The sequence below is a fragment of the Pollicipes pollicipes genome, unplaced genomic scaffold (assembly GCF_011947565.3).
Source record: "Pollicipes pollicipes isolate AB1234 unplaced genomic scaffold, Ppol_2.1 Scaffold_6686;HRSCAF=7923_pilon_pilon_pilon, whole genome shotgun sequence".
In the NCBI taxonomy this organism is placed as follows: Eukaryota; Metazoa; Arthropoda; class Thecostraca; order Pollicipedomorpha; family Pollicipedidae; genus Pollicipes; species Pollicipes pollicipes.
The window spans coordinates 40785995-40812801 of NW_023596921.1; the positions used below are offsets into that span (position 1 = coordinate 40785995).

General features: G+C 54.8%; 2 protein-coding genes across 2 annotated transcripts in view; one reads left to right on the top strand and one right to left on the bottom strand.

Annotated features, from left to right (window-relative positions):
- The first annotated feature begins 224 nt into the window (after positions 1–224).
- Positions 225–25528, top strand: LOC119107899 (proton channel OtopLc). The gene is made up of 9 exons (XM_037231476.1): positions 225–330; positions 13085–13337; positions 19943–20057; positions 20923–21148; positions 22318–22472; positions 23028–23223; positions 23548–23679; positions 24032–24197; positions 24511–25528. Exons 1-9 carry the CDS (start codon positions 255–257, stop codon positions 25319–25321), a joined length of 2130 nt encoding a protein of 709 aa, XP_037087371.1. The 5' UTR covers positions 225–254; the 3' UTR covers positions 25322–25528.
- Positions 25399–26807, bottom strand: part of LOC119108328 (hsc70-interacting protein-like) — a 31171-nt gene continuing 29762 nt past the window's right edge. Inside the window, 1 exon segment of the mRNA XM_037231905.1 lies at positions 25399–25502. Coding sequence (XP_037087800.1) covers positions 25399–25502 — 104 coding nt within the window.

The following is a 26807-nucleotide window of genomic DNA, read 5'->3' on the forward strand; positions in this document are numbered from 1 at the left end:
GTCCGCGCGACGCCGCCACTGTCGAGATCGACGCCAAGGCGCCCAAGACGCCGACATTGGCCTACGAGCCGATCGAGGTGTCAGCGAGCCGGGAGCCGGCGGCGCGGGTGCGCCCGGCCGGGCTCCCCCCGCCGCCACGGCCCGCACGGCCCGACCCCCGCCCCGCCGACGAGCCCCGACCGGCGCCCGTCCAGGCTCGCGCCGGCGCCGACGAACCCCGCGTCGACGGCGACGAGGTGCCGCCGGCGCGCGAGATGAAAGGCGGCAGAGCGTCGGCAGACCGGCCGCCCGGACCGCCGGTGGAGCAGCTCTGGCCCAAACACTGGGGAGGTAGGCACATCCGACTGACAGTCATCCCCAGGGTTACCTTATGACTGACAGAATAGCATTATTGTGACCTCTGCATGGTTTCGCACTCCCAATGGCTGACGGCATGCATTGCACTCCGTGTAATCGTCCAGCAATGGCTAATTGTCCATCGGAGGGAGGTTTTCCCTTCTCCTTCGGTACCAGGCTACAGGTCGCCACGGCCCGACCTCGCCGCGTGATTTCCGGCGCGAAACCCATCGGTCGTGATTTTCGCCGCAAGTGGCGCGCCGCGGCCTCCACGTGAGGCGAATCGGCGGCGCGCGCTACGCGGCCGGCCGGTGAGGGTACCGTTGCGGTGCAGCGCCGCTCGGAGAGACTTCACGGCCGCTGGCTGCCGCCGAGATGGTTCCGTCGCGCCGGTAGCGGTGCGCGCCGGCACCGTTCATGCATACCCTCGGGGGCCTCAAACCCGGCGCGTGGCCGGCTGCCGCTCGCCCTGCAGGCGAGGCCGAGCCGCGGCTGGCCGCCCCGTGGCGTCAGCGGCTGGTCCGGAGGAGGTGTGTGACCGGGCGCAGCGGTGCGACCGGCCGGCGGCCGCAGCTGCCGTCTGACCCTCGGCGGTTTGAAGACCGCCGACGCTGCCGCTCAGCGCGGCCAGATGACGGCGGCCCGGCACGATCGCATTCAGACGCCAGTCCGCACAGTTAGGTCCGGATGCTGTCTGAATGCGGCAAAACCGCCCGCTTTGCGTGCCGTTTGGCGCGCTAGCGGCAGCCCATCTCCCGACCGGTGGACGCTTTGTATTTGGGTCTTGGCATTCGGCGGTACGGCGGCTCGGGAGGCATCCTGCTTTTTTCCTTCCCGGTTGCTGATTTCGTTCCTGTGCTCTGCTGACCCATGCTGTGCGGCCGTCATCAGGGGCAGCTGATTTGCGGACGGCGCTCAGGACTAACTGATGAACATTAGAGCACTTACCCGGCTATTTCGGACGCATTTGCTTCGAATTGGGTCAGCGACGGGACCGTCGACGGGGCGCCTCCGGACTCCAAAGCCAATACGCTGCGCCGGCTGCCATTTCGGAACATGGTTATGTCAAACACATGGCTGCGGCTCGCCGTGGACGGCGGGGGTAATGAGTTTTCGGCGGACATCAGACAGCTTGAGGTGCTGCGTGCGGTGGCGCGCGCTCCACTTGGGCCGCCGCTCGGCCGGCAGCTGTCGGGTGGCTCTGGCCACCCCGGGTCCTGCGGTCCGAGCCATCAGCCGAATGTGGAGTCCCGTCTCGGTTCGTCGAGCAATGTCTCATCACCGGGGAAATAAGGGCAGGACCCAGGGATTCCTGGACGCCCGTGGTGTTGACGTCGAGATGCTTGTCCTCTTGTCCTCATGAGCTTGTCCTCTCTGAGTGACCCATCTTTCCTGACGATGTGGAGCCCGTCAGTAACTCTACTGGCAGCTGAGGATGAATGTACTACTAAGGATGTTTACTGGTGTAGCATGCGGTGCCGAATCTTTTCTTTGGAATTGCTAACTATGAGCAGTAAGTTATGATAACAAGTTATATAATTTATATTTTCACGTGAGCTTATCTCAGGTCTGATGCGAATACCTTTCGCTCCCTGACGCAAACGATGCGTTTTGTTATCAGCCTAGAGGCAATAATATTCAAGTAACGTCATGGTTGTGCGGTCATAGGGACTGAACTAAACCTAGTCCATAAGTTATTGAGTGTCATACAGCAAAGGCTCTGTATTTTCAAGCATTCCGTTTCTTGCAGATGATCTTTCTCACAACCCCAAACCTTGCTATGGGGTACAGTTTTAGTGAAAAGTGGATGGTTTGATGTGTTTTGACTCGGCATAGACTTCAATTGAAATGAAGTATGCATCACATAACTTTGTGTACACCAAATAAACAAACAGTACTTTGTGTCCTTTAAAGCAGTAGATTGCTTGTCTCGCAACTAAAAGGTCATCTCACTGCCTGAGGCAGTTTACTTTTCTTTGCAGTCGTCATTTGGGTTCACAGCAGCAATGACCATGAAGCAATTCCGGTGATGTATGGCAGAATATTTCCCCGCCATCATTCATTTGTACCTAGCTCAGCTGTAACGGATCTCCTGACAGGAGCAGACAGCAAAAACGCTTAAATAGATAGCCTCTGCCAAATTAAAAATCCTGTTGTCCATTTCCAACATGATGGCCCGATGTACAACGAGCTAGTGCATACACGATAGAACGTTGACAGTAAAAACGCGTCCTATTTCATTTGCCTGGGCGGCGAAGCCTCACACAAGTTGACCGGCCATTGAGAGCAACTGCCGGCTCGATGGGGCGGGACTCCACAGAGGACGTCTTTCACTGGGAAAACATGACATTTCTTTGTTATGTCCAAGTTACGACAACGTTTTATGTCCCTTCCATGCCCACCAGTATAAATCTTCTGCCTGATTACAGCAAGTGAAACCATTGGGTTTCCAAACTCAACCGGTTTCATTCTTGTCATTCTGAAGAACCTTGAGCATGCCACACGCAAGCGGGCCTGGCCACCACCACCTGACCGCACCGTCTCCGCCCCCCCCCCCCCCCCGACCAATCGGCGCCCGCCAGACGTGTCAGGCGGGTGGTGCGGGCGCGCAGAAGTCCCGTACACGGCCGGTGACCCAGCGGCGTCGGCGGGCGGACCTGGCCGTTCCGCTCCACCGGTCGCCAGTCTGGGTCAGCCACTGTCCGCCGGCCAGCGGCAGTGCGGACTCAGCCTCGATGTCGCCCACAGCGGGACCGCTCATCTCCGGCGCCGGCCGAGCGACACAGGGCTCGCGAGGGCTGACCGGGGCAGGGAGAAGCCAGGCTCGCTGGATGATTAGCGTCCGCCGCAACAATAGGTCCTGTTTTTTATACACAATGGGAACGCATTCCTGATTTCCTAACAATTTGCTTAGCGACAATCGCATGTTTACATTTAGCGATAGGACGGTTCCTCGACATCAGGCGATATAGCCAGCCTGTGGTTTTGCTTTTTAAACTATAAGCAAAAACCCGCAGACGTAACCTTTTTCGCCTTGTGTGCTTCTACTACGAACTACGAACAATGTAAGACCAGGGGCTTACAAATTTGGTCGTCGCCCACCATTCACCCAAACGGTCTGAGCATGCCTGAGCTTTCAACGTTTCTTGCTCGGTGCTTCTCGTTTGGTTGAAGCTGTTTTTCGTCACGAACAAGCTCTTCAGTGGCGTGATGTGCAGCATCTGCTGCTGTCCAGCTGCACTGTGGCATAAGCGACGCCACGCCTGACGGGGTTTGGTTTCTCCATCGGGAGAAACGTCATTTTTCATAGTTTCCATGCACGTGAGACATTATGGTACCGCGTTAGGATCCCTGCACGGGCAGGACTTTGAACCGCCTTTTGTGTCGGGCAGCACGGAGAAGTGAAAACACCGCACAAAGCAGCACGAGCCATGAAGTCAGAGTGAATGGGAATTAGGCAATAGAGTTGAAGAGGTGAGGTTTGCTAAGGGAAAGTGTCGCCCTGCTAGATTGCGCCACTCTGTAGGTGATTGCCACCCCTTCAACTGCAGTTACCGATGACATGTCGCTGGCGTATGCATGAAGCGCTTCAACACGAAGGCGTTGTGACAAACGCCGTCAATGTTACATCATGAATACATCCGACAGAGCAGGTGAAAACGAAATCACAGATAATTGTGTGCTCTCCTCTCGTCGGTGAAACAAGGTGGCTTGGTACACACGGTATGAATCGTAATCACTTGAGTGATGTTTGGAACAGTCTAAGTGACACCCACTATACATAGTCATAATGCTGATACTAATAACTTAGTTGTTATTCGGGCTACTCGCTTTTTAGTGACTTTTACTACCGGAGAGCCTTTCTTCTAAAAAGTAATACTCTTTGCTGCAAACACGAGCTCCGTCATCCAGGTTCTTCCCGAGTGACTGCCTCCAGTGCTAGTATCAGCAGGTTGTAGCAACATTAACAGCATGGCCGCCATTATATCGGGATCTTGCTCACTGAATACAAACGGACAACATCATAAGGGCTCACTGCTTCCGGTAGCAGCATGGGGCTGCCATTGTCTCAGTGCTGCGCATCCGGTAACAACATGGCCGCCATCATCTCGCGTGCGCATCTCGCAGCAACATGGCCGCCATCATCTCGCGTGCGCATCTCGCAGCAACATGGCCGCCATCATCTCGCGTGCGCATCTCGCAGCAACATGGCCGCCATCATCTCGCGTGCGCATCTCGCAGCAACATGGCTACCGTCCTCTGGGCGTGGCCGGTCGACCGTCACCCCTGACCCAATGACCGATATGGCATGGTTCGCCGCCGCCGGGCAAACAGAATAATCACACGGCTGGTTACTCGCGAGCGGCGTTCGTGGGAAGTGAGAACGCCGCGAGCACGCTCTGCCGGCGCGCCGCCGGCTGTGGCTCCGCCTTCTGCGCTGCCTCCGACTCTGGCTTTGGCCCCGGCTCCGTCCTTTGTTCTATATTGGCTGTTCCCCCTCTCTCTCGCTCGCTTGCTCTCTCGCTCTCTCCCTCTCTCGCTCTCTCACTCTCTTGCCCTCTTGCTTTCTCGCTCGCTTGATCTCTTGCTCTCTCGGCCCCTTCCTCTCCTTCTTTCCTCCTCTCTTGGTCTCTTGCTCGCTTGCTCTCTCGCTCCCCGGTCGGGAAGGCTCCCGCTGGGTCCGTTTCGTCGCCCAGAACATAACGGAAGTCATCCCTCTGCTGGTGTCGGGCCAGAGCCATGAATTGGTGGGCCATTGAGGTCGAGGGAAACTATGTACGTAAACACTGCCGTCACCGCTCCAGAATCGCTGGTAATGGCATATCAGATGGCGTCTGTCGCTTTCGACTGAGAGCGAGCTGTTTGTTCCTATCGTGCCTCTGGAGGATATTCGTCATTTTTCCGTGAATAACATCACTTAAACTATGTTGTTCGGAATGGTAGTAAGCATGACAAAATGGTTTTACGAACATGACTAATATCTATAAATATGCCGCCGTTCGCATTTTTTCAGGAATAGAACCCGCTCTTGTGATTCATGGGGCCTTCTATTACGTGACGCTGTGATATTTCTTTTCACAATAGACTTCATAAAACCACACTCGGACGCACACAGATATCCCAGGGAGTGCACACTATTAACGGAAGCATGTTCAAATACAGCAGTGCAGTACCACTGGTGGTTGTGATTGCGGCAAGTACCATAAGTAGACAGAAGTAGTCATCACATGCTTCTTTATTCACAAGATACACGCGTAGCTCGTGTACAAGCCAATGGGCTGTTCTAGGCAAATCACATTGGTACCATTACGACGATTTGTGGCACGACAGTTCATTGTCAGGCAGTCTGGGCTGCTGTCCACAGTTGGTGACTAATGGAGTCATATCAGACATACCCGGGATCTGGGTTGGCCGACTACCGATGTCAAAGCTTTTCAAGACATTCGCGATCGATCACTCACGAGCAACGAGGGTGTCGACCCAGATGAGGGGAATTCGATGAATGGAAGGAGAAGAAAGGGACAGAAGGTTCTCACGGCTGTCAGCAGTGGATAACGCCGCCATAAGGATGGTACATTAATGACCGAAAATGAAGCATGACGCCCAAGACATGCTGCTGTCGTCGCTGGTTGCGGACTTAGACTGCTGGGCTAATTTCGCGCACAACGAACCTTAAGTTGCTTAGGATTTTATCTAAATCGTGGAGAATCCTACTGGCTGAGACATGCGGAGATATAGCCAGTCTTAGCCGCCTGGAAACGCTCGCCGAACACATCGGGATAACCTGCCGGCGGTTTGCCCGCCACTGAAATGCGGTCATTACTTTGAGACGACGAGCACCGACCGCCGCATGAAGACGTGGCTAAGGGATCATTAGAGACGGTATCGTGCTAGCACATTTGGTATTGCATGACATCGGGCTCGACGCCTTAGTTGCGCGTGCATTGTTGCAGACGTGCGCGCTGTGGAGCACTCACGCTCTGCGGTTTATATACTGTGAGGGGCGCACAGTAGAACGCAGAGTGTACAGACAGAAAAATATGTTGGTGCTTGAAGTAAGGTCGCGGCCTCTTGTCTGGTATTACCTGCTCAAGTTCCTGCGTCGAATCAGTGATGTAGTTTGCATATTTAGTTGGAATGAGGAGCCCCCACACACATACATTTTCAGGCGAAACCCATAGAGAAACTCGTTTGTTGGTGTATTGTGGGGTAGGTTTTGTCATTGTTTACGGTTCAACCCTCCAGCTCATTTTTTAAACCCACGCCCCCGGTCGTGATCGCTGTGTCTCCTGTGTTATCAGGCTACAGAAGTGTCAATCCAAAGGCACTGTCAACCGGTGGTGCGAATGGCGCAGCGCGATCGCTGACAGAGGGCTCAGCTCGTCCGCACACTTGCGCACATGCTGTTCTACGATGGCTGTGGCAATTCCTGATCGCCGTTTGGTCTTCGTTAGAGATCAACAGTGTGGTATTGCTTACTCCGCATTGTCGCCTCGTTCTTGGCGAGGCGACCATGCAGAATACTATCCCACGGCAGACAGCCTTTTGCACCAAGCGGCGACCCCCAAAAGGATGACAGCTGCCTTCTGTCCCGCGACTTATCAGTGTTCTGTACACTTCTTACAATACTGGTACCTCCTGATTGCACATCAGTCGTGCCATCGGAAATAATCGTTTTATATGCATGCCAACTGACACCACGCATCCAGACGGATGGCGAGGCAGCGACCAGTCCAGCCCGGTTCGGACACGCGCTTGTCTCGCTCCACTTGACCCTCGAGGCGGCTCTGCGTGACAGGATCGTGAGGTCAGACGACCGCCTAGACAGTGGTCGTCACCAAATGCTCACTCGACCGGCGCTATCGCGGAAGATAATCTCCGAGTCGACGCGTTTAAAAACGTAGTGTCGCAATCAACCAGGCGGAAAGGGCGAGCCTGCCAGGCTTGCGTCATCAGAACCACTTTCGATGGCATGTTTAGTTCTCGCACAATAGTAAGCAGCGTTCGCCACTTTTACGGCGCATGCTCATTACTCTTCCCTCCTCCCCTCCCCCCTCGAGCGTAGAAGACAAGGAGCTCCTGCGCATCAAACACCACCTCTCGTCCACTGAGAGCAGGCCAGCCCCGCCAATTGCGCAGTGGCGCAGCCAGGAGCTCGTCCAGGTGGGACGCAAGCGAACCAGTCCAGTCAGGGCCATTCAGCCAAGGAACCGCCTTTGTTACTTAAGGGCACTTTTTATCCGGAGAATTGTTAGCCTTGGGATGCTATTTTAGGTCTCGGGAACTCGTTTCATGTTTTTTCACAAGAAATTCTGAGCATTCCTATGGGTGTCTCAAGCTGCAAAAAAGCAGCAGAGCTCACGGCTACAGGGCATTTCACCACCCCAGGGACTCGGGGGTGGTCCCAAAGGTCCCGCCTAGCTAGACCACTGCAGCATGGTGCAACCGGTCTTCAAAACAGTCCGGAGGCTATCTTCCGTACAACACACTGCTCACTACTTGTGCAGATGTGCAGCATTCTTTCGAGGAGAGTCGCAATAGGCTTTAGTTCCAAACGCTGGCGCGCTCACGGAGTGGCGCTGCGTGCCAGGCACATGACTCGCTAACGCCATCTGTGAGCGTGATTGGCAGCCGCCTCGCTGAATCGGTGCCTGCTGTCGGCACAGACCGCTACTAAACGCTGTTCACTTCACGGTGACCGCACAACTATTACATAACTGCAGTTGGCGGTGACGGGTGGCCTGTTCCCACGCCGCTGCCGGCGCGGCTTTAGGGACTGTTGTACACCGCACAGCGCGTCTGAGTTCGAGTGAGTCACGGTATCCCTCTGTGCCTCGAAACTGGGACGTGCGACAGTTTTCAAGTAGTTGCCGATTAGCTCCTTAGTCAGCATCTTTCACCAGTCACAGCTGTGATGGATTTGTCTACGAATTACGTAAAGGCTGATTCCTTTTTAGTCCAAACGTCGCATACATCTGAAGCAATCGGGTAGTTCAGTTTAATGCCTGTAATCAGTGAGATTCGAAACCAGAACCATGATAACACCAAATACTCTAACCAACAGCGGTCTGCTTCGTCAAGCATTGCCTGACATAGCGACGGAGAACAACTTTTCCCTTTGGTTGAATCGTTGCTTGCCTTTTACCTTTCAAAAACTCTGTGACTCTGCAGCTGTAGAGAATGCGTAGGCAACAAAAAAAACACTAATAAAGAGCTGAATAGGAATATACTTTTTGATCATTCATTGCATCACAAATTCACCGTAAATCGCCAGTGGTAGCTTATTTTATAGCCTCATGCTTCATTCTTAGCCTCACTCCTATCCTCTAAATGGTGTCAGGGATTTTGCTCTTTGGAAGAGCTCAAACCCATGGTCATATTCTTGGCATATAACCGAAGTCGCACAGGTGGTCATTCGTCCAGACCCGGTGTGGTGGGCGAGCATCAGCGCACCGGCTTGCGTCTGATCACATATCATCAAGAGCCGACGGTTCCGAGCTCCCTCTGCTAGCTTTGATCATGGATGGCTTCCTCTACGCCAGGACCCCATGGCAAGTGATCAGTCAGTAAACGACCGCGCCGTAAAAGCTTAGCAGTCGAGACACGATCACACGGCAGCTGCACATGTCGCACGCCAACTCAGCTGTAACACGAGTGTGAACGCTACACCGGCAACCGGAGATCGATTCCGCCGTGTGCTTCGAGTCACGGTTCCAGAGCTCCGGTCATGAACGATGCGGCCGGCGTCACCCGTTGGGCGGTGACCAGCCTGCCATCTGTCGGTCGCCCGGGGCACTGCGGCGACCGCGGCGCCGCCTGTTGGCCGCCGGCGCCGGCGCCGGCTGTTCGCAGCGGCCTCGGCAGGGCGGGTGCGGGACAGTACAGAGCGAGCTGGAGCTGGAGCCGGAGGACAGTGGTCTGTGCGGAGCGAGGTGCTGCTCGGGCGAGGGGGAGACGGGCAAGGTAAACTACTCCGGACTCGTCTGCTGCGGGTTTGTCGAGCGGTAGTCGAGGGTAAATGATAGGAGATCCACCACAGAGTTAAAAAGTATATCGATTGTATATGGTGTTCCTGTCCATGCTACTCCTGTAGATGTTCCGTTGTATTTTACGATTTTTTCCTTTGCATTTGGTTTTTTAGAGGATTGGGGGGGGGGGCTTGTTCCCGTCCGCCTGTTGGTGGTGCCCTAATAAATATCTCTGAAGATCCGTTCCTTGCACCGAATCCGTCACACCTCGAACAACTGGCAGCCATTCACAGCTTCGCTACGGCTGTTTTTTTTCTCGTGAGCCGGTTTTGCGCTTGACACTCATCAGGCATGTTTGTTAGAAATATACAGACCCAGTCTTGCTAAAGTGATCCATTTTTACCTCCGCAGAACCATTTAAGTATTGCATCTGGTTGCGTGTCTGCTTTGATCTCTTTTCATTCTATGGATGCAGCCTACTTGCATTCTGTATTAAGCAGCCGGGCGCCCACACGTCCCCTAGCAACTGTCTTCACTGTAATCCTAAGCTGTCTAAGCACCAGGTCCTTTACCGTCCCAAGGGACATGAAGTAAAGAATACGATTCATAAGCAGGGCTGGAGGGCGTGAGTGAGCGAAGTTGAACAAACTGAAATTACCATGCAGGTCTTGTCATCCAGCGGGCTTAGACAGCGCTGATCTCACCTGACCACTGTAAATGAGGCGGGGTTTCACCACATATCACCCTGTCCTGTGAGGCGGCACGTCTGTGGTTACCACGTGCACTGGATTGTTACGAACTGCTGTTGGACCTTCCCGATGTTTTCCGGTGTTTAACGTGAACCACTTTTTTGTATCAACCGACTGCCTTCAAGTCATCTCCCAGCCATGTCAACGCTCTTTTAAGCGTGTGAAAGGATTTTCCTTCTTTGAAGCCCCAACTCTGAGTGCTGCAGGCGCTGTCGCATGCAGCGACTACTGTTCGACATGACAGCTGATGCTTCTAGAGTTGCTCACCAAGTTGCATAATGTACGGGTGAACAATTCAACGAGTGCATTCTCCGCGCATGGGTGGAGTGGTGTCCAGTGTTCTCTGCACTTACCGGAACAACAACACGAACAATAAGAACGTGGGAGAGGACAGAGGCGCACAAGCACGAGCAGATGACGCTCGGCTCCCACCCAGTTTCCATGCTTAGGCAATTAGGTGGCCGTTCGCGGCGGAAGCGTGGGAGCCTTTTATCGCGGCCGCACTACTCCATTGGCCACAGCTGAGCTGTGTCTGCCGTCATCAGTCACCGTCATGCTTGGAAGGCGATTACAATTCCAGCCTCTTTTCTCTGGTGTGCGACCATGGTTCCATTCTTCCCGGGATTTGTGCTCACCAATGTTTATTTCCAGGACATATTCAGATGTGCAGGCTTCCATATATTGAACTCGGATAAGACGAGCAGCATTTTTGAGGCTCTAAGAACAAAAAACCTCTGTTTTGACATTCAGATTTAAGAGGTTGTTTATTTTGTTATTCCCTGCACACGATGAATGGCGCAAAAGCCGCAGATGAAAGTAGACGCAGCAGCATTTGGGCTCTATAAAGGAAATGGACTTTGATTTGATCAAGAACTTTGTCCAGTGACTTAAACCACGCTGCTGATCTTTGGAAAGATGCTACCGTGCAGTTTTCCCGGGCCATCTTGTTTGGAAACAAAATGTATTATTGTTCATTTAAAAACAGCAACTTTAATGTGAACCGTGTAGCTATTTCGCACAAAAGCTTGGAATGATTAGATATCCAAACATTTAGATAAAGGTGGTGAAACTTAATTACCGTGCAACTGGAACGCATGCCATTTGAATGCAGATAACGGAGTTGCGTGGTTAGCAAAAAGCGAAAGTCTGGAGGAAATGATTTCTTCTCTGGTGGCGTCATTTCTACAGATATATTTCGCAGGTGGGCAGACTCACGTGGTACGCACGTGCTGTATTGCACAACAGTCTTATCAGGCTGGATTCATTGCGTTAGACTTTGGCGGAAACAAGGACATAAGCTAGCCAAGCTCGTAATTCATGCATTAGGGAATCTAAAAATGCTGATGCCGGTGAAAAACTTTCGCCCATTTTACAACATTTCAAATCTGTCGCGTACAGTACAGCAGTATGTCCCTTTCATGACAGACACAAGGAGGTAGTCATGCGAATTAAGTTAGTGAGTCTTTCGGCAGTCTATAAAGTGGGTCCATAATGCTATACTCCCCCTGTTCTAGCTGCCACACCAACCTTTCTTAAAACGGACATATGTTGGTATTTGGTAAGTTGAAATTTGCTTATCTCGTCTACTTAACAAATAAACCTCTCTCAGACTTTGTCACATACGCCTCTAAGTGCAGACCATTGAGAAATGACGTCTGCAAGGAGGTGCTCTATAGGCATTGCAGTTTGCAGGACGTTTTGTAGCTTTGTGTTTAAATTTTGGATATTGCACAACCCAGCCTGGCTTTACTTTGAATGAGAGTCAACAGAAAAAGCCGTGTAACTAAAGGAGTCATGGAAAACATGGCAACAATGCTTTGAAAACACATGTTAATCCTGAAAGAGTTTTTCATCGGAAGAGATCTAGGATTCCTAAAAATTCAGTGATGAAGTATCTTAGGCTACCTTGATGTTACCTTAACCACTATCTATTACATTTAACCATTTTAGATAAATCTTAGAATCGAGTGCACACCACCCAGGAAGATTTAGGTTTTCTTTAACTACTCTTTTTAATAAATCTAGGCCCAAAATTTGTGTTGGATAGTTTTCTTGCCCGCAGTTCATGCTAAGCAGGGCTTGTTGATTGAGCGCTGACCCCACCATACGGTTAAGAAATTTCAGTTGAACGGCAGAGTTTTGTGTCGGACGTTTGGCGTGCCACAATGCTGGACACGGACCGCCCGTCCGCTGACCTTACCTGAACTTGAGAGGCCGCTGCCACCGGCCACAGACTGTCCCTGCTTAGCGCAAATAACGAGCACCAAAGCGTCTCGAACCCACTCACTCCGCCGCGTGTATGCTGAATGGCGGGCGCTGGAGCCGATTGAGCTCCGGGGGCGGACAAGGGAAATGCTGACTGAAGGCTCAGGTTTCGAGCCTTATTCCAGGATCGGCACAAACGTCTCGTTGCAGACAGCAGCTATGTCTAGCAGGACAGAAAGTGCCCCAATGGCCGCGCGGTGCTGGCCGCGGACTGGCGCGAGCCTCCCCCGGGAGCTGAGCGGCGGGCGCGGGCTCGGGTTCGGCGCGGGCTGCTCGCCCGGTCGGCGTGGTTCGGTTTCGCTCCGCTGGGCGGCGCGCGCAGCGGGGCCGATCACGGCACGCCCCGGCAGCTCCCCGGTCCAGACGGCAGGCCGGCTACCATTGTGGCGGCGCTTTGGGAGCAGGGAACCCCGACCGGAACTCCAGCCGTGACCGGTACCGGTGGCCGGCGCATGGAGCCGTCTTGTGGCCAACAGTTTACGCGTGTGGGCGGACAACTGGCAGCGGCGGACGCGCTTTGAATTTAAACAGCGTACCGGACGCATGACGAGCAGTGGTACAAATGAATGTCAGATACCAGACGGGACAAAATTCCAAACTTTAGCGCTAAGGCCCAGATGGGTGTTGCGCTTTTTGCGCATATGACGCACCAGCGGTGAACGGTCGCGTGTTTTCCAGCGCTGTGCACCTTTTCACAGGTGTGAGCCACTCACAGCCTGCGACTGTGGACGGGGTCTGTAGCCTGACCCGTTCGTCTTGTTTCAGCGTACAGCGACAACCCGGACCGGGACAGTTTGGATGGCAACCTGCCGTCTAGCAGCCATGGCACCAACCCGCCGCCGGCGCCACCTCTCGGACCCCTAGCCGTCCCCTCCAGCTTCACCAAGGGACCCAACGCCAAGAAGAAGCACAAAAAGCTCAAGCCCGACGACGACAAGGACAAGGACAAGGACAAGAAAATGAAGCGCAAGGACACAGAGAGCGGCGACGCCGCGCCCTGGGACCAGACGGAGCCCTGGTAAGTGTGCGGCTGCGGTGAAAGGACCATTCGCGTTGCTCTGGTGAGCCAGTGGAAGATGTTCACCTAGTTTGAATGCTCACGTAAACATGCTGCAAAGAGATTCTGCCACAAAAGCTCGAGCATTTTCCCGAACGAACTATGTAAAAAACTATTACTGGCACTTGTATGCAAATTTTTGGGTGGTTAGCCGCCTTTTAAAGCTTTCACTACGTCTGACCAAAGAGGCAGTAGAGTGTCGAAAACTTGCAGCGCCAGTGCCCGGGTGCACCAACGGCCCAGAGGGTCCTGCATGCCGCCCACAGCATTAGCGAGGTAAGGGCCGGAACAGTGCACGTAATTGCACCACGTTGGGGTCGTAATATAGTTCATTCACCTAAAGTGGGCGAGCGTGACACGGCTGGCGGCGCGAGCACACTGCCGTAACCGACGTGTCAGCATGTGCAAAGAACAGTGGATTGCTGCCTTCAAAATATCGTTCCCGTGTCGTTCCCGATTACCGTACGTCGCCAAAGGTTCAAAGTAAGGGGGTAACACATTTGATTGATCGTATCGACGCATTGCTATTTATTGAAACAACAGCTGTATCACGCTGATTATTTAACGGCTTTGACTGAACTTAGCTGAACGCTTTTATAACTGCATGGGATTCTTTGAAAACCAGAGGATATCATCAAAAGCCATCACTCTAGAACGTTTGAGATTTAGTTTGACCGTGCGATCATCATTCAGTGATATTTTTATGGTCTCTCTTGATGACTGCCAAAGAAGCAAACCAACAAAAACTGGCCGAAAGAAGCAAACGACTCACATGCTACAATATTCACAGCGCCGTTTTACTCGTTATTGCTGTGGCTCAGTCTGCGGAAAATTATCTTACGATTCATGGTGAGTTCAAAAACCAAGATATTACTGCAACACGACACACGGAACCCAAGGTTTGTTTTTTAATGAGGGCAGGAGACGGCAAGCGACAAAGGCTCCCTGATTCCAGAAGCGACCTGCACGCGGGACACAGAGAGACTGTGCATGAACAAATTTTGCCTTTTGCCCCGAAGATCTTAGATTACTTCCGGGCTGGATGAATTGCTTTTTAGATAAGGCAGTAGTAATAGCCTTATCCCTCGGAGAAAGACCAGGAGAATGGAGATATTTAACCCGACTATATCTCCATTCTCCTGGTTTTTCTCCATTTTGCGCTGAACATTTTTCACTTATCTAAGTGAATATTGTTCCTCCCTAATGCACTGAACAGCTTACGTAATTACTTTTTGATGAAGGGCAAGGAAGGAGCTACGGTAAACTGGCTTTGGTTATCCGGCGCAAAGCAAGGGACAGGAGGGGCTACGCTACGTGAAGCCGGCCAATGTTGTTCGGCATCAGCACAAGACAAACACATTCGGAGTCACGTTAATCCGGACAATTTCGTCCGGTAGCAACTGCAAAGTAAAACCCGAGACACACGTATGGTATTCAGCATGCGCAGTTCATGTGGACGACGGGACCACAGCGCGTCATCGCAGCAGTGGCTCTCCGCGCGGCAAATGGCTGGGTCCCGGCTCCGTGGTCGGATCCACCAGCGACTGGAGCCGGACCGCTCCCTGTAGCAAGCGGGGGTCCTGCGCGACCTTGTCGTGCTGCGTGATGTAATCCGGTAAAGTCCTCACTAGAAAAACCCGGAGTCCTAAACCCGTGGGCGAAACCGAAACGTTCTTCGTCATCGCCACTCAGGCGGGCCACCCGCGGTGCCAACACGGCGCGTTGACTGGGTCAGCAACCGTGTCCTCTCTCCCTCCCAAAGACGCGTGCACGATAACCGGCGACCTGGAAACGGCGGCGACGCGATCCGATGGATATCTGGAGCGATGAGAAACACATCTAGGCTCGCTCACTCTCCCCAGCCGCGAGCACCACCGTGAACGTTGCTCCCTGCCTTCGCGCTCCCTGCCTTGAAATATTTCTGGCCGGTGCTAAGAGCCTCGGTCACGGCAGACGGAGCAAGTGAGCACGATTTGGTGCAGCGGGTGTGACTTGTGATCATTCATAAGCCAGCGGTCGTCGGGCTCTGGCGGACCAACTAGCGCGTGCAACTGCACCTCTGGAACGGCCCAAATCGCCGCTCGCTGTGATAGTGGGAACATTGTAGATAAGACAAGATTCGCACGTAAAGCTGGGACCTTTGAACAGTGTTGTATTGACAAAAAGCTTACGGAGGCGAGGCAACGGAATGAACAGCTACCGCTGGAGACAAGCATGGGGGACACGCGCTGCAAGTGTTACTAAATACAAAATTGTAATAACACATTCATGTCTATATTTCTTGGCCCGATGTGTGCAATAGCTTTCAGTGATTCTTCTGCAATGTGAGGCACAAAACGACGTAGAATGGGATACAACACCTGACTAACGACAACGACTGATGAGACTGGGACCGTTATAAATAGCCGGTATGTGGAACAAACACAAAACGCTCTAAACGGATAAACACTCGGCGATTCTGCGTATTCGTTTCAATTAAATTACTGTCAATAGCGTCACGCTTATGCTGCGTCTTTGCATCATTTTCAAGTGCGCTCTATTTGTCGGTCTTTGCTGCAATGGCGTTGCGTTTGGTTGCACTATGTATCGGAATGTTCCAAAGAAGTCATTAGTTGAAAGCTTGAGCAGTATCCCGTGTCATTTCGAAAAGCGTCTTACTGTCGAAAAGAGTGTAGATAAGTTTTAGGAGCTCATGTTGCTGATTCCTTTTCGTAAGGCTCCAAAACAACGCCTCCCTTCGATGCCTTCAACCTAGCTGTGTTGCCGGCGATCGTCTCGCACTGGGCCAAAGAAAGATGATTCTTCGAATATCTGATGAATTGACAATTACGACATAGCTGAGTCTGATGGATCTCTTAGCATTATTATAGATATTCCTTGGTCCTATCGTATCATAATCGTGCTATATCACAGGCAGCAAAAAGCCCTCGGCCCTAATCCCTGTATGACAAGCACCCAATTTATCTTATATTCTTCACAGCTCAGCATGGATAGCCATCATTCCATGCCTTCTAAATTAGACAGCACTTCGTCGAACGTAGCACTCCTGGGCCCTTACTATGGCGCTCGGCAAGTGATCGCATCACTGAGCTGCACTGCACTGAGCTGCACTGAGCTGCTCGGATCCCAGTGCGACATGACGACGAAGTTGGCAATGATAATGTAGCAAGGATTAGCAAAATGCTAGGCAAAAATGGATGGAAAACGTGGCTAAGAAACATCTGGACTTATCAGTTGTGAGCTCAGATGTCTGAGATCACCACGTGTTCAGTTTGCCCCGAACGTTTCCAAGGAGCCGTGGTCATAGGCCGCTTGCGATGAAAAAGTAAAAACACCCGGCGTGGAGGGTACGCCCTCATTGGCGGCCTCATTGCATGCTATACTAACTTCGAAGGTATGCCAGGCGTTTGTGTATATCTAAGAAATCTGGCTCACCTGTTGCACCCGTGCACCCTTGTCTTAGCCAGACTGAGTCAACTAGACCGAAACGCAGAGCTGAGGGGTAAGACCATGGGCAACGAGAGAGGCGCTCCAATGAGCCATAACTTCTGATCAAGTCGACCAGATCGTTTCCGCCCTGTTGCTGCCGAGCCCGCCCTGGCTTGGCGGCTGGGGCAGCCCGTCACGCTCCGCTGGCGCCGGTGCGAGTAGGGAGATGGCCGGCGGGGGTGTCGTGTGCTGACCCGGTTGCGCGCGTAGCCAGCGGAGCGGGCCGGTTAGCCCACTAAGCAGCGGGGGCCACGGCCGCGGCGCGCCCCTGCTCACTCTCTCAGAGGAGAGCGTGGCGGCCGCGGTGTGATCCGGAGTGTCAGACGACGGGGGAGAGCAGTCGCTCTGGTGTGATCCGGGGTGTCAAGCGGTGGAGGAGAGCAGTCGCTCTGGCGTGATCCGGGGTGTCAAGCAGTGGAGAAGAGCGGTCGCTCTGGTGTGATCCAGAGTGTCAGGGGAGTGAAGTGACGCGGCTCTGGTGTGATCCGGGAGTGTCTGCGTGGTGATCCCGGCCGGTAGGCAGGCGCCAGTAGGGAGAGGCGGGATCTGTGGAGTGGTAGCACCGGAGTTCAGGGCGATAGGTCTTCCGTGTTGAGAGCGAAAATTCGTTATCAAACGAACGGGAGCAGCGAAAAACGCATGCACTGGGTGAGGCTCGTCTGGAGGTGGTGTAAACCCCACCAAGAAGGACTTGGAGAAAGCTCGACCAAAGATCGCGGGACCTGACAGAACCGAGTGGAGTCTGAACTGCTAGCACCTGTGTCGTCCTAAAATGTGAGTATAAATGTGTGGTTTGTCTTTCGTTCAAGCGATTTTATTAAGACAGCCACATCCGCCGACACAACTTCCGCTGATCACAATTTTTGTTCCAGTAGGGAGGAAACTCGAAACCCTCAACATTCTTAGCGTATCGTGCTGTATCTTATTCCGTGTGGTAATTCTCTTTGAAGAATGCGCACGATTAAGCCCATTCTTAAAAAGCAATCTCCATTGGTTTCTCGCGCGGTGACGAAATTTGATCAGCTGTCTATCACTACGGCACCCCAACACTCCAGCATGGATGGGTTTTGCTTTTGTTTTTGGTTTTTGTGGGGTATTGTTATGTTTTGCCCACTTACCATCTCACGACATGGACGTGACGTCCAATAAACTGTCAGCTCGAAATGATGCCGATGATTTAGAAGAGTGTTCACAAACCGCCCAAACGAAGCCCACACCATGCCACGAAGACGTCATGCAGTTGCGTTACCCGCCACGTCTAGAAAAAAGCACTTCATGCCCGCCCCGGGCTCCATAAGCAACGGCGCCTCGGCCACTGCCTTCAGTCTTCGATTGGCTCATGAATTCTAAGCCTGCGGGCCCGTGAATCCGTTCGCCAGCCGGCGCCCACACCTGGAGGCCGCCACCGCCGCCGAGGCTGCCGCCGCTCAACATTCCACGGCAGCTGTCCGCACCATCTGTCGGCGCTCGGGGTCTCTGGCCGACCCGCGCGCCGTGTCACTACCACGCTGACCCGTGCCATCCGCACACCTGCGCGCCGAGCGATTCGCTACCGCCTCCGTTACAACTGGCATCAAAAAACGTGGCAACGGAAAAACGCCGGGCCCCCGCCGCCAGCCGCCACGCGCACGGCTGCTCTTCGGCGTCCGGGCTGCTCCAGCGGCCCCCGCGACCGCGGCGGTAACGGTGCGGCGGCCGGCCGGCCGTGACCAGCCTGCGTACGCGGCTCTGCAACGGCTGATACTGGGCACGGTTAGGCCGCCGGAGCGAGAGTCGATTGGCTGTTGCTGAGCACCGTTCAGGACCCAAGTGCACTAGGTCCTGTAGCAGTAATTGAACCGTGTCTGAGGCTGTTTACAGAATGTCATGCAATTCAGGGGGAAGGAGTCTAGCTTCCCGAGGTACATTGTCCTCAAAGCATGATGTTAGTGGTATGTTCAGTTGTGCGTTATTGCTTATGTTAAGTATTATTGTGGCATGTTTTTGTCGGTTTTCAGACAAATATAAATGAGCCCAAGACAAACATTAGCTGGGAGATGGTTCACTCTAAAACGCTAAGCAGAAAGCTCCGTCCAGGTTTGGGACTGCTGGGCTCGATCGGGGTCGTGCTGGGGCCTGCTCTGGGGCGACAGAACCACAGCCGGACTGCATCCAAGGCTGCGCCACCTCATGTCACTGTCCTTGGCGGAGAGCAGGTCCTCGGCTACGACCAGACGGGTCAGGCCAGGCTGCGCGACTACAGCTGGGCTTCACCGCAGACCACGATGGCTCAGCGGGGCGAAACCCAGACTGCCGGACCGCGGCAGACTGTGACGCAGACTGCAGCGCCACAGCTCCGCTGTGCTCGGCCCGCAGGACCGCAGCGATCACAGTCCGCTGCGGAATGACTGGCTGCCACCGCCTGACAACGGAGCGTGTAGCGGCGATTTTAGAGCTGGAGTGGGCTTTGTGGAGCATGGACGCGGACGTCACGTCGCGCTGGGCAGCGGTCGTTGGCGCCCGCCGACAATGCCTCGGTTTTGCGAAGAGTAACAGTTCACGTCGTAATCCGAGTGCGTACGGTCCGAACAATACCGACGAGGTGGCATTGTCCGCCTGCGTACGAGTAGCAGCGTCTGGAGCGTAGCCATCTGCTCCAGCTTCCCACCGGCAGTACCGCACTATTACTCTAGTAAAAACTGCTCGGAGCCGGGATAATGTCGTTAAATCGACCTCTGACGACTTCAGTCATCTGTCTCAGTGATCAGCATCCGTGGATGGGTGGCTGAAAGCTCTTAAGCCCGAGCTACTGTGACCTCAGGAACCGTTCATGAGGCTGCATGCCAGCGGAATATGACGTTGAAGCCGTATGACTCCCGCAAAATAGCACAGTCACCAAAACCAGCTGAATCGATGGACGAGAACGCTGGCAGCGCATCTACTACCGTACACAATTTACTAGTTGAGCGCGTCAAAAGGTTCTTGAGGGCATTTGTTAAATGTCACATGCTTCACTGGAATTGATCTCACATCACGTCAGAGCAGAGATTCGCCGTAACCTTTGCCTTTTGTCTGACACGCCTGCGCTTCCGTTTCAGCACACATATGTGGGTGGTGCTCTCCTCCATGTACGGCAAGCTGGTGGTGCTGCTGACCATCGCCTTCTGCCTCACTGAGGTTATGGACAACTCGATCCTGCCACTCACATTCCAGGTCAGAGAAGCCGCGGTATCCCCAGTACGCGCCTCCGTCTCAGTGACGTCGGTGAACAAGCTACTGCACTGCGCCAGTCTTGCATTTACCGGAGTGTAGGATGCATTTTTTAAAAGTTCCGTTGTAAGGACTGCAGCCCGTCCCTAACTTGAGCTCCAGCCACCCAACTTTGAGAAAAATGTGGGTTACATCCTTGGAGAAACCGATTTGTCAGCGCATTTTGAAGGAAGGTGACTTCATTTTTCCATCGCTTAGCCCCCCCCCCCCCAAATCATTTTGCAAAACTACGTCCATGCCGGAGTGACATTGGGTCCAGATCCACTTCAATGGCGAAGGCTGTTGCTCAGACACTGTTTCCGCAACCAGGTGTCCCAAATGACTTGGTGTACAGATGCAAGCCATCTTTCTGGCTTTCAGAGAGCTCGGTGCTATTTCCGCCCGCAGTCACTGATCTCTGTCCTCACAAGTCTGCTTTGTATATCTACCGTAACGAATGCAGAGAAAGCGTCGCGTCATGAAATAGACCACCACGCTTCTCACATGTGAAGCTGTGGCGGGCGCGACGCAGCAGATCGACGGCACACACCTGCTGAAACTCGTCTGACCGAGATAGTCAACACTTTCACCACTGACTTTGAGGCCGCTGCATATTAATGTCGAAGTTCAGTTGTAGCGGTCGCAACGTGGGTAAATTAAGGTCAAGTATCAAAAGCTGGTGTGAGTGTCTCGTGTGACACCATTATCTGGTGAACAGCATTGCGCGAACGGACGGGAAACGAACGTCTCCTTTCATGGCAATCTCAGCGCACCACACCAAACAACCCAAACGCCAGCACGAGCAACTACTGACACTGCCGTCTCGCAGGGCGTCTTCATGATGTACCTGTACGTGGGAAGCATCATCGCCATCCTGTGCATCTACATCACGGTGGTGGCCGACAACATCCCGAGCGTGACGTCATCCAAGCAGAACCTGACCTCTGCTGACGCCGACATCACCAGCCTGGCCAGCTTCGGCACGCTGAAGCGGGCGCACATCTCGCGCTCCAAGACCACGCGCACCAGCTTCTACTTGCGGGTCGGCGCGCTCCGTGAGTGACTGGCTGGTGGCTGGTGGCGGACGGGGCGCAGCTGCCGGATGTTGAATGGTGGGGAGTCGTACCTAAGCCATTACGCATACCTCCACGTGTTGAGCGAGGCCTTCTGTTTAGACCGTGCGTATCACGTGCCCGCACAAGGAGGTTCGAGTGCGTTTGTTTCACTGATATTTTAGCTTCAAGGAAGTATTGCAAATTTATTTCCTTCAGGGTGGTACTGAATCGATCCACTGACAATGGTGGTTATCGACTAGGTGCATTCACCGCATTGCGTTGAGTAACGCAAGACCGGGACCGTAGTGTTGGGTGCGGGCAACCCCGCATTTGCGGGCTATATTCTCAAAGGCGGTGAAGAGAGTGAGCGGAATGGAGAGAGGTGAGGAGGTGAGTGACGGTGCTCGACAGTCAGCCGGGAGGTCTTCACGCTTATCTACATCTTTAACGCGTGGGTGCCGACTGGCAGCCGTGGACCGAGGATAGGTTGATGCGAAGCGGCAGCGTGATGTTGTACGATACTCGTTCGGCATCGCCGGCAGTCAAAAGTGGTCATTTAGAGTCACGGGTACGACAGTTATGGAACTCACTTATCCAGCGCATGAAATTCCACGAGGTTTCATACAATTGATGCCTGATATCTGGTAATTTTTAGCATCCAGTGATTCGTTTGAATTGATTAGAACATTCATTGTGATATATTTGCAAGTCAGGTAAAAGGTACGTATTTCCAATGAACAACAAGATTGTCAAAAATGGTCAAAGCCATCGCTTAACTGAACCATCCCGTCAGCAACCCGACCTATGTTGGATTGTTAACAAAACACTCAAAATCTGGAATATCTCAGCGTGTCGGTCTCTCTCACTGGTAATCGCAGGGCCGACAAAACTGTAAGCCGATAGCCAGATTCGAAACCACGACCTTCCACACGGAGCCGTGCACAAACGCTCAACCAACTGTGCGTTAGTGGAGCCAACCAGCGCCAGCTGACCCCGCGATTCCCTCCAACTGTCCGATGTTTAACTCTGCGTCTACTTTGTCCCATGTCCAGCACCGATCGGGCCTCAGCGTGCATTGCTGAACTCCCAACGCCCAGCTCACGGAGTGCCATGCTCCACTGTAGGGTTTGCACTGAGATTGGTTTAACCCTCCGTTGTGCTATCGGCAGTGTTCGGGTTCGGCACGTTGGTGTTCAACGGTCTGGAGATTGCCATGCGCTCCACCACGGACACCACCTGCAGCGGCGAGCTGTCGTTCGCCCACCCCATCCTGCAGGCCATCTTCACCTTCCTGCAGATGCATTTCCTCTTCGTCAACTCAGAGGTGAGGGTTGTTAGCGCTTGGCGTCTTTTGATGATCTGGAAAGCAAGCTATCGCAATCAGAAACCCGCGCGATGTGAGCTTTAGGTTCTGTTAATTACGCGTGATTGTGTTGGCCCGGGATCCACATGATGGCGTTTGAATTTTTCGTTCTTCGACTTTTTGCGTTGAATTTTGAACATTGCCGAGCTGCTGTCAGCTATTAACCCTGTCCTATCCGCTCTCCTCATTCCTCCATCCCTCTTCATCACGCCGTACATGCGATGACACAAAAGTTAAGTCAGAGCTGCACTCAACTTTGACTCTGATACCGTCTGGGTCTGACCGTGACTTAAGCTCGTGCAGAACCCCCCCCCCCCCCTGATCCTGCCACCACCCGACCCAAACTGGCAGTTGGTGACGCGTCGGCTCGGCCGGCCCTGTCCTGTCTCCTGAGCTTGACACCGTCTGACCCCGGCGTCGTCTGACCCCTACGCTGCCTGACCTTATACCGCCTCTCCCAACACCGCCTGACCCCGACACCGTCTGACCCTGACACCGCCTGACCCCGCCCGGCAGGTGGTTGTGGAGAAGTTCGGCCAGATGGCGCGGTTCGGCTTCATGCACCTGGTGGCCACCAACCTTTCGGTGTGGTTCCGCATGGTGATCTGGGACTCGGCGCACGAGTGGGTGCACTTCGTGCACCTGCACGCCCAGCCGGACCGGCCGCTGCAGTACGGCGGCACGCCCAGCCCCAGCGCCCTCCGGCTCCAGGGTGAGGCACGGCGGCGGCGGGCGCGGCCGGACGCGCGGCGAGGGCGCGAGAGGGGGTCTATCAGTGTCGGCCCCCAGCGCACACTTGACCGACAGGCAACAGCCGAAGCGTCTATGTAGCTGCGGTATGGCAAGTGCCTCACGTGGCCGCTGCTCCGGAGAGTTTGTTTGGGCGAACGTGTCACCACGGAGAGGCTCGTGAAATCGGCCTTCGCGTAGTGTTTGGCGTCGGCTGACACTGCGCGCCCGCTGGAGCGTTTCCCTTTGCGTGACCCTACCCGGATCCAACTCACACCGCTGACGGTCTGACTGCGGTCGCGTGCAGGCTTCCCGGGCCTGAAGGACCTGGGCTACGAGGGCTACCTGGACGTGGACGGCACGACCGAGCCCACCATCGACCGGACGTTAGACCTGCGCGACTCGGGCGTCCTCTACTATGGGAACCCGTACGGCGGAGGTGAGCCGTCCGGCGCGAGCGCGGGCGCATTCCTCGTCGCGTCACACTCGTGTGGTGGCGTGTGTCGCATTGTCGTACCTCTTGCAGGAGGTACGATGCTCTAATAGGCTACAAGTAAGCAAAAAACAAAAACCACAAAAAACCGATGTGTGGTGAAATGCGCGCACTGTCAAGCTCAGACAAGGTGCGAAACAAAACCACGGGGTCGGAGTGATTTTGTAAAGCCCCTGCTGGTGGTCCACGTGATCGTTTTCATCCGCGCAGGTTGACAACCTACGTGCTAATCTTGTGCGACGAATGCCCTTGCCGCCATGCGCAGGTGGGCATCGGTTAAAATACACATCGTTTGCAGGATCCGAACAGCTGCCGGCGCCGTGTGTCAACGGCTCTGCATTCTCCTTCACCACGGCACATGCGCAAAGGGTGATGCGGCTCTATCAGTGTTACAATAATAACACCCTCGGTCAAATGTGGACCAAGTCCATGCCATACCTGTTTCCATTCATCGTGGAGTACAGGTAAGCTGGGTCGGAAGTTCTTGTTCACCCTGCACATGCTGCGTAGTCCAGATTCAAGTGACATACACGGGTAGTATCCATCGAAGAAAGCACCCAGAAAGTCCACTAGTTTATCGGACTTGTCTATTCGCATATTCTAGCCGGATTAGCGGGACAAAGCGTCAACCACTGTAACGTCGAGGATACGTTGTGACCAGTGTTGCTCGTCCGGACCTCACAGACGCGGCCATATGCTCTGGGGCGCTCAGTCGCGGCCACACGCTCTGAGGCGCCCAGCCGCGGCCAGCTCTTAACGACCCCCTATCACCGGCAGTCTGATCGCCGCCGCCGTCACGTACATCATGTGGACGTCCGTGGGCCGGGAGCGCAGCAAGCAGTCGGAGACCAAGAAGCTGGACGAGGGCAGCACACTGGACGCGCGCCGGCGGAAGCAGTGGCGCACTGACTGCCGCGCCGCCTCCAAGGGCCTCTTCCTCGGCCTGCTCTGCCTGGTCGGCGGCATCGTCGTCCTCATCATCTTCTTCGTGATGAAGGACAGCGAGGAGTTCCAGGACCAGATGTTCTGGCTGTCGTCCGGCACGCAGCTGGTCGTGCTCAGCCTGTCCGTGGTCATGACGCTCGTCGGCTTCTATCAAGTGCCGAAGCTGGCGGCAGCGCAGAAGAAGAAGCCCCTGCACCTCGACTCGATGCTCTCCTCCGTTACCATCATCGGCGTGTACCTGCTCGGCATCTTCGGCCTCATCGTGGGCGGCATTCAGCTGGGTGAGCCGCGCCACCTGGTGCTGTTCGTGCTGAACGTGACGCTGATCGTGCAGACCACGTGCCAGGGCATGCTGGTGTCGGAGGCGGTGCGGCGGCAGTGCGCCACGCGCCAGCAGCAGCAGGCCAAGCCGGGGCGCCAGGTCATCACCTTCCTGCTCTTCTCCAACGCCACGCTCTGGATGATGGACACGTTTATGTCGCACCACTGGCTCTCGCAGGAGATGCAGTTCAACTACTACGGCTTCCTGGCCTGGGGCGTCATCTCCAGGATCAGCCTCCCGCTCACCATCTTCTACCGCTTCCACCAGTCCGTCATCCTCGTCGAGATCTGGAAGAACACGTACAAGACGCGCACCGACTAGCGGGGGGGACGCAACCCTGACTCTGACACGAACTCCAGCGGCGGCAGCAGCAGCAGCGCCAGCAGCTGCAGCTGCAGTCAGACGTCCGAGTGCTCGCGGTGCTCGGCGTGTCTCGCGGCGCGCCTTCCGCCGCTCGGCCGCGCCGGCAGCCCGCCCTCCATGTCGACGGACAGCATCGACTCTGGCGCGGCGCGCGAGCTGGGCCACCGGCGCGGTCTGTTCGGCCGGCGCGCGCTGACGCCGCCGCCGGCGCCGCGGCCGCGCCGCTGGCCCTCTCATCGCAGCCGCTCGCACTCGGCCGAGCGGCCGCTGGTGGCCGGCGCCGAGCCGCGCGCCGGCCGCTGGCTGCGCGCGCTGGCGCCGGCTGTGTCGCCCGGCCGGCCGCGCCGCCGCCGGGCCGCCCACCGCGACTACTCCGACCTCACCGACCAAGACGACGACGACGAGCCGGCGCCGCGGCGCGCCTCCGACCGGCTGTTCGCGGCCAACGTCATCCTGGCGCCGCACCCCGGCTGGCGGGCGGACCTCGGCGCCGAGCTGAAGCGCCTGACGCGGCCGGAAGTGTCGCACTTCCTGCCCAACCGGCAGCTCGACGCAGACCTCCTGCCCGGCGACCCCGTGGTGCTGGGCTGGTTGCAAGTCCAGTCTCCCCCCTCCGCCCCCACGACGGCCTTCAAACAGATGCCCTTCCACCGCAACCTGCACCACATGATGCGGCTGTAGCCGCACCACGAGCTCAGCACGCGGCGCGCGCTCTGCCGCTCCAGAGCGGCGGCTGCTAGCCAGGCAGCGCGCGAGAGGCCCGGGCTGGTCAGCGGCGCGCCATGGCACGTGCACCCTTCGCAGCACCTACCCGCCGCACATGTAACTGGTGACATCAACAGGCGAGCTCACGCGTCTGGGAAGGCAACCTCATTGACTTGTAGTTGTGCAGTGTGTATAGGACAATGGGACGTTACGCGTATTGGAAGAGCGAGTCAACGTGGGGCGACCTCAGCGTGCAATATCGCTCCACAGTGGCCTACGTAATGCCTGCTCTGGACCGGAAACAATGAACTATGACGCCGTGAAGGTATTGACGATGGCTGGGAAGTTAGATCATCTGAAGTCTGGATCAGGATGCCCAAATCGGTCGTCACCGAGCTGAACGCCTTGGTCTGTATGGACGTACAGATGGAACCAACTCCACTGCATTTTGTTGCTGATCTTATTGATCGCAAATGTGTTGCTCTTGGCGGACAATGGTTAAGGCCCGACGCGCCAGGGCTAATCGCGATACCATTGTTTACACAGCGTTCAATTTATGCTTCACGAAATCAACAGCGAGCCAGACGCACGCACAACCCGAGCATTCTAGCGGGATTTTGCCTGACGTAGAATGGAGCTGCTGCCAACGCATTATATCAAATGTTCTGTGTGGCGTATTTCAGTGCTGGGCTATCAGGAAATGTGTTCTGTACATTGTGACAATAGTGACGAATCCGCG

Bases quoted from the DNA above. Each gene is read 5' to 3' on its own strand.
- LOC119107899 (XM_037231476.1), top strand. From the start codon at position 255: ATGAAAGGCGGCAGAGCGTCGGCAGACCGGCCGCCCGGACCGCCGGTG. The intron at 13,338-19,942 runs GTAAGTGTGCGG...CTTCCGTTTCAG, and splicing joins TGGGACCAGACGGAGCCCTG to CACACATATGTGGGTGGTGC. The intron at 23,224-23,547 runs GTGAGGCACGGC...GGTCGCGTGCAG, and splicing joins CAGCGCCCTCCGGCTCCAGG to GCTTCCCGGGCCTGAAGGAC.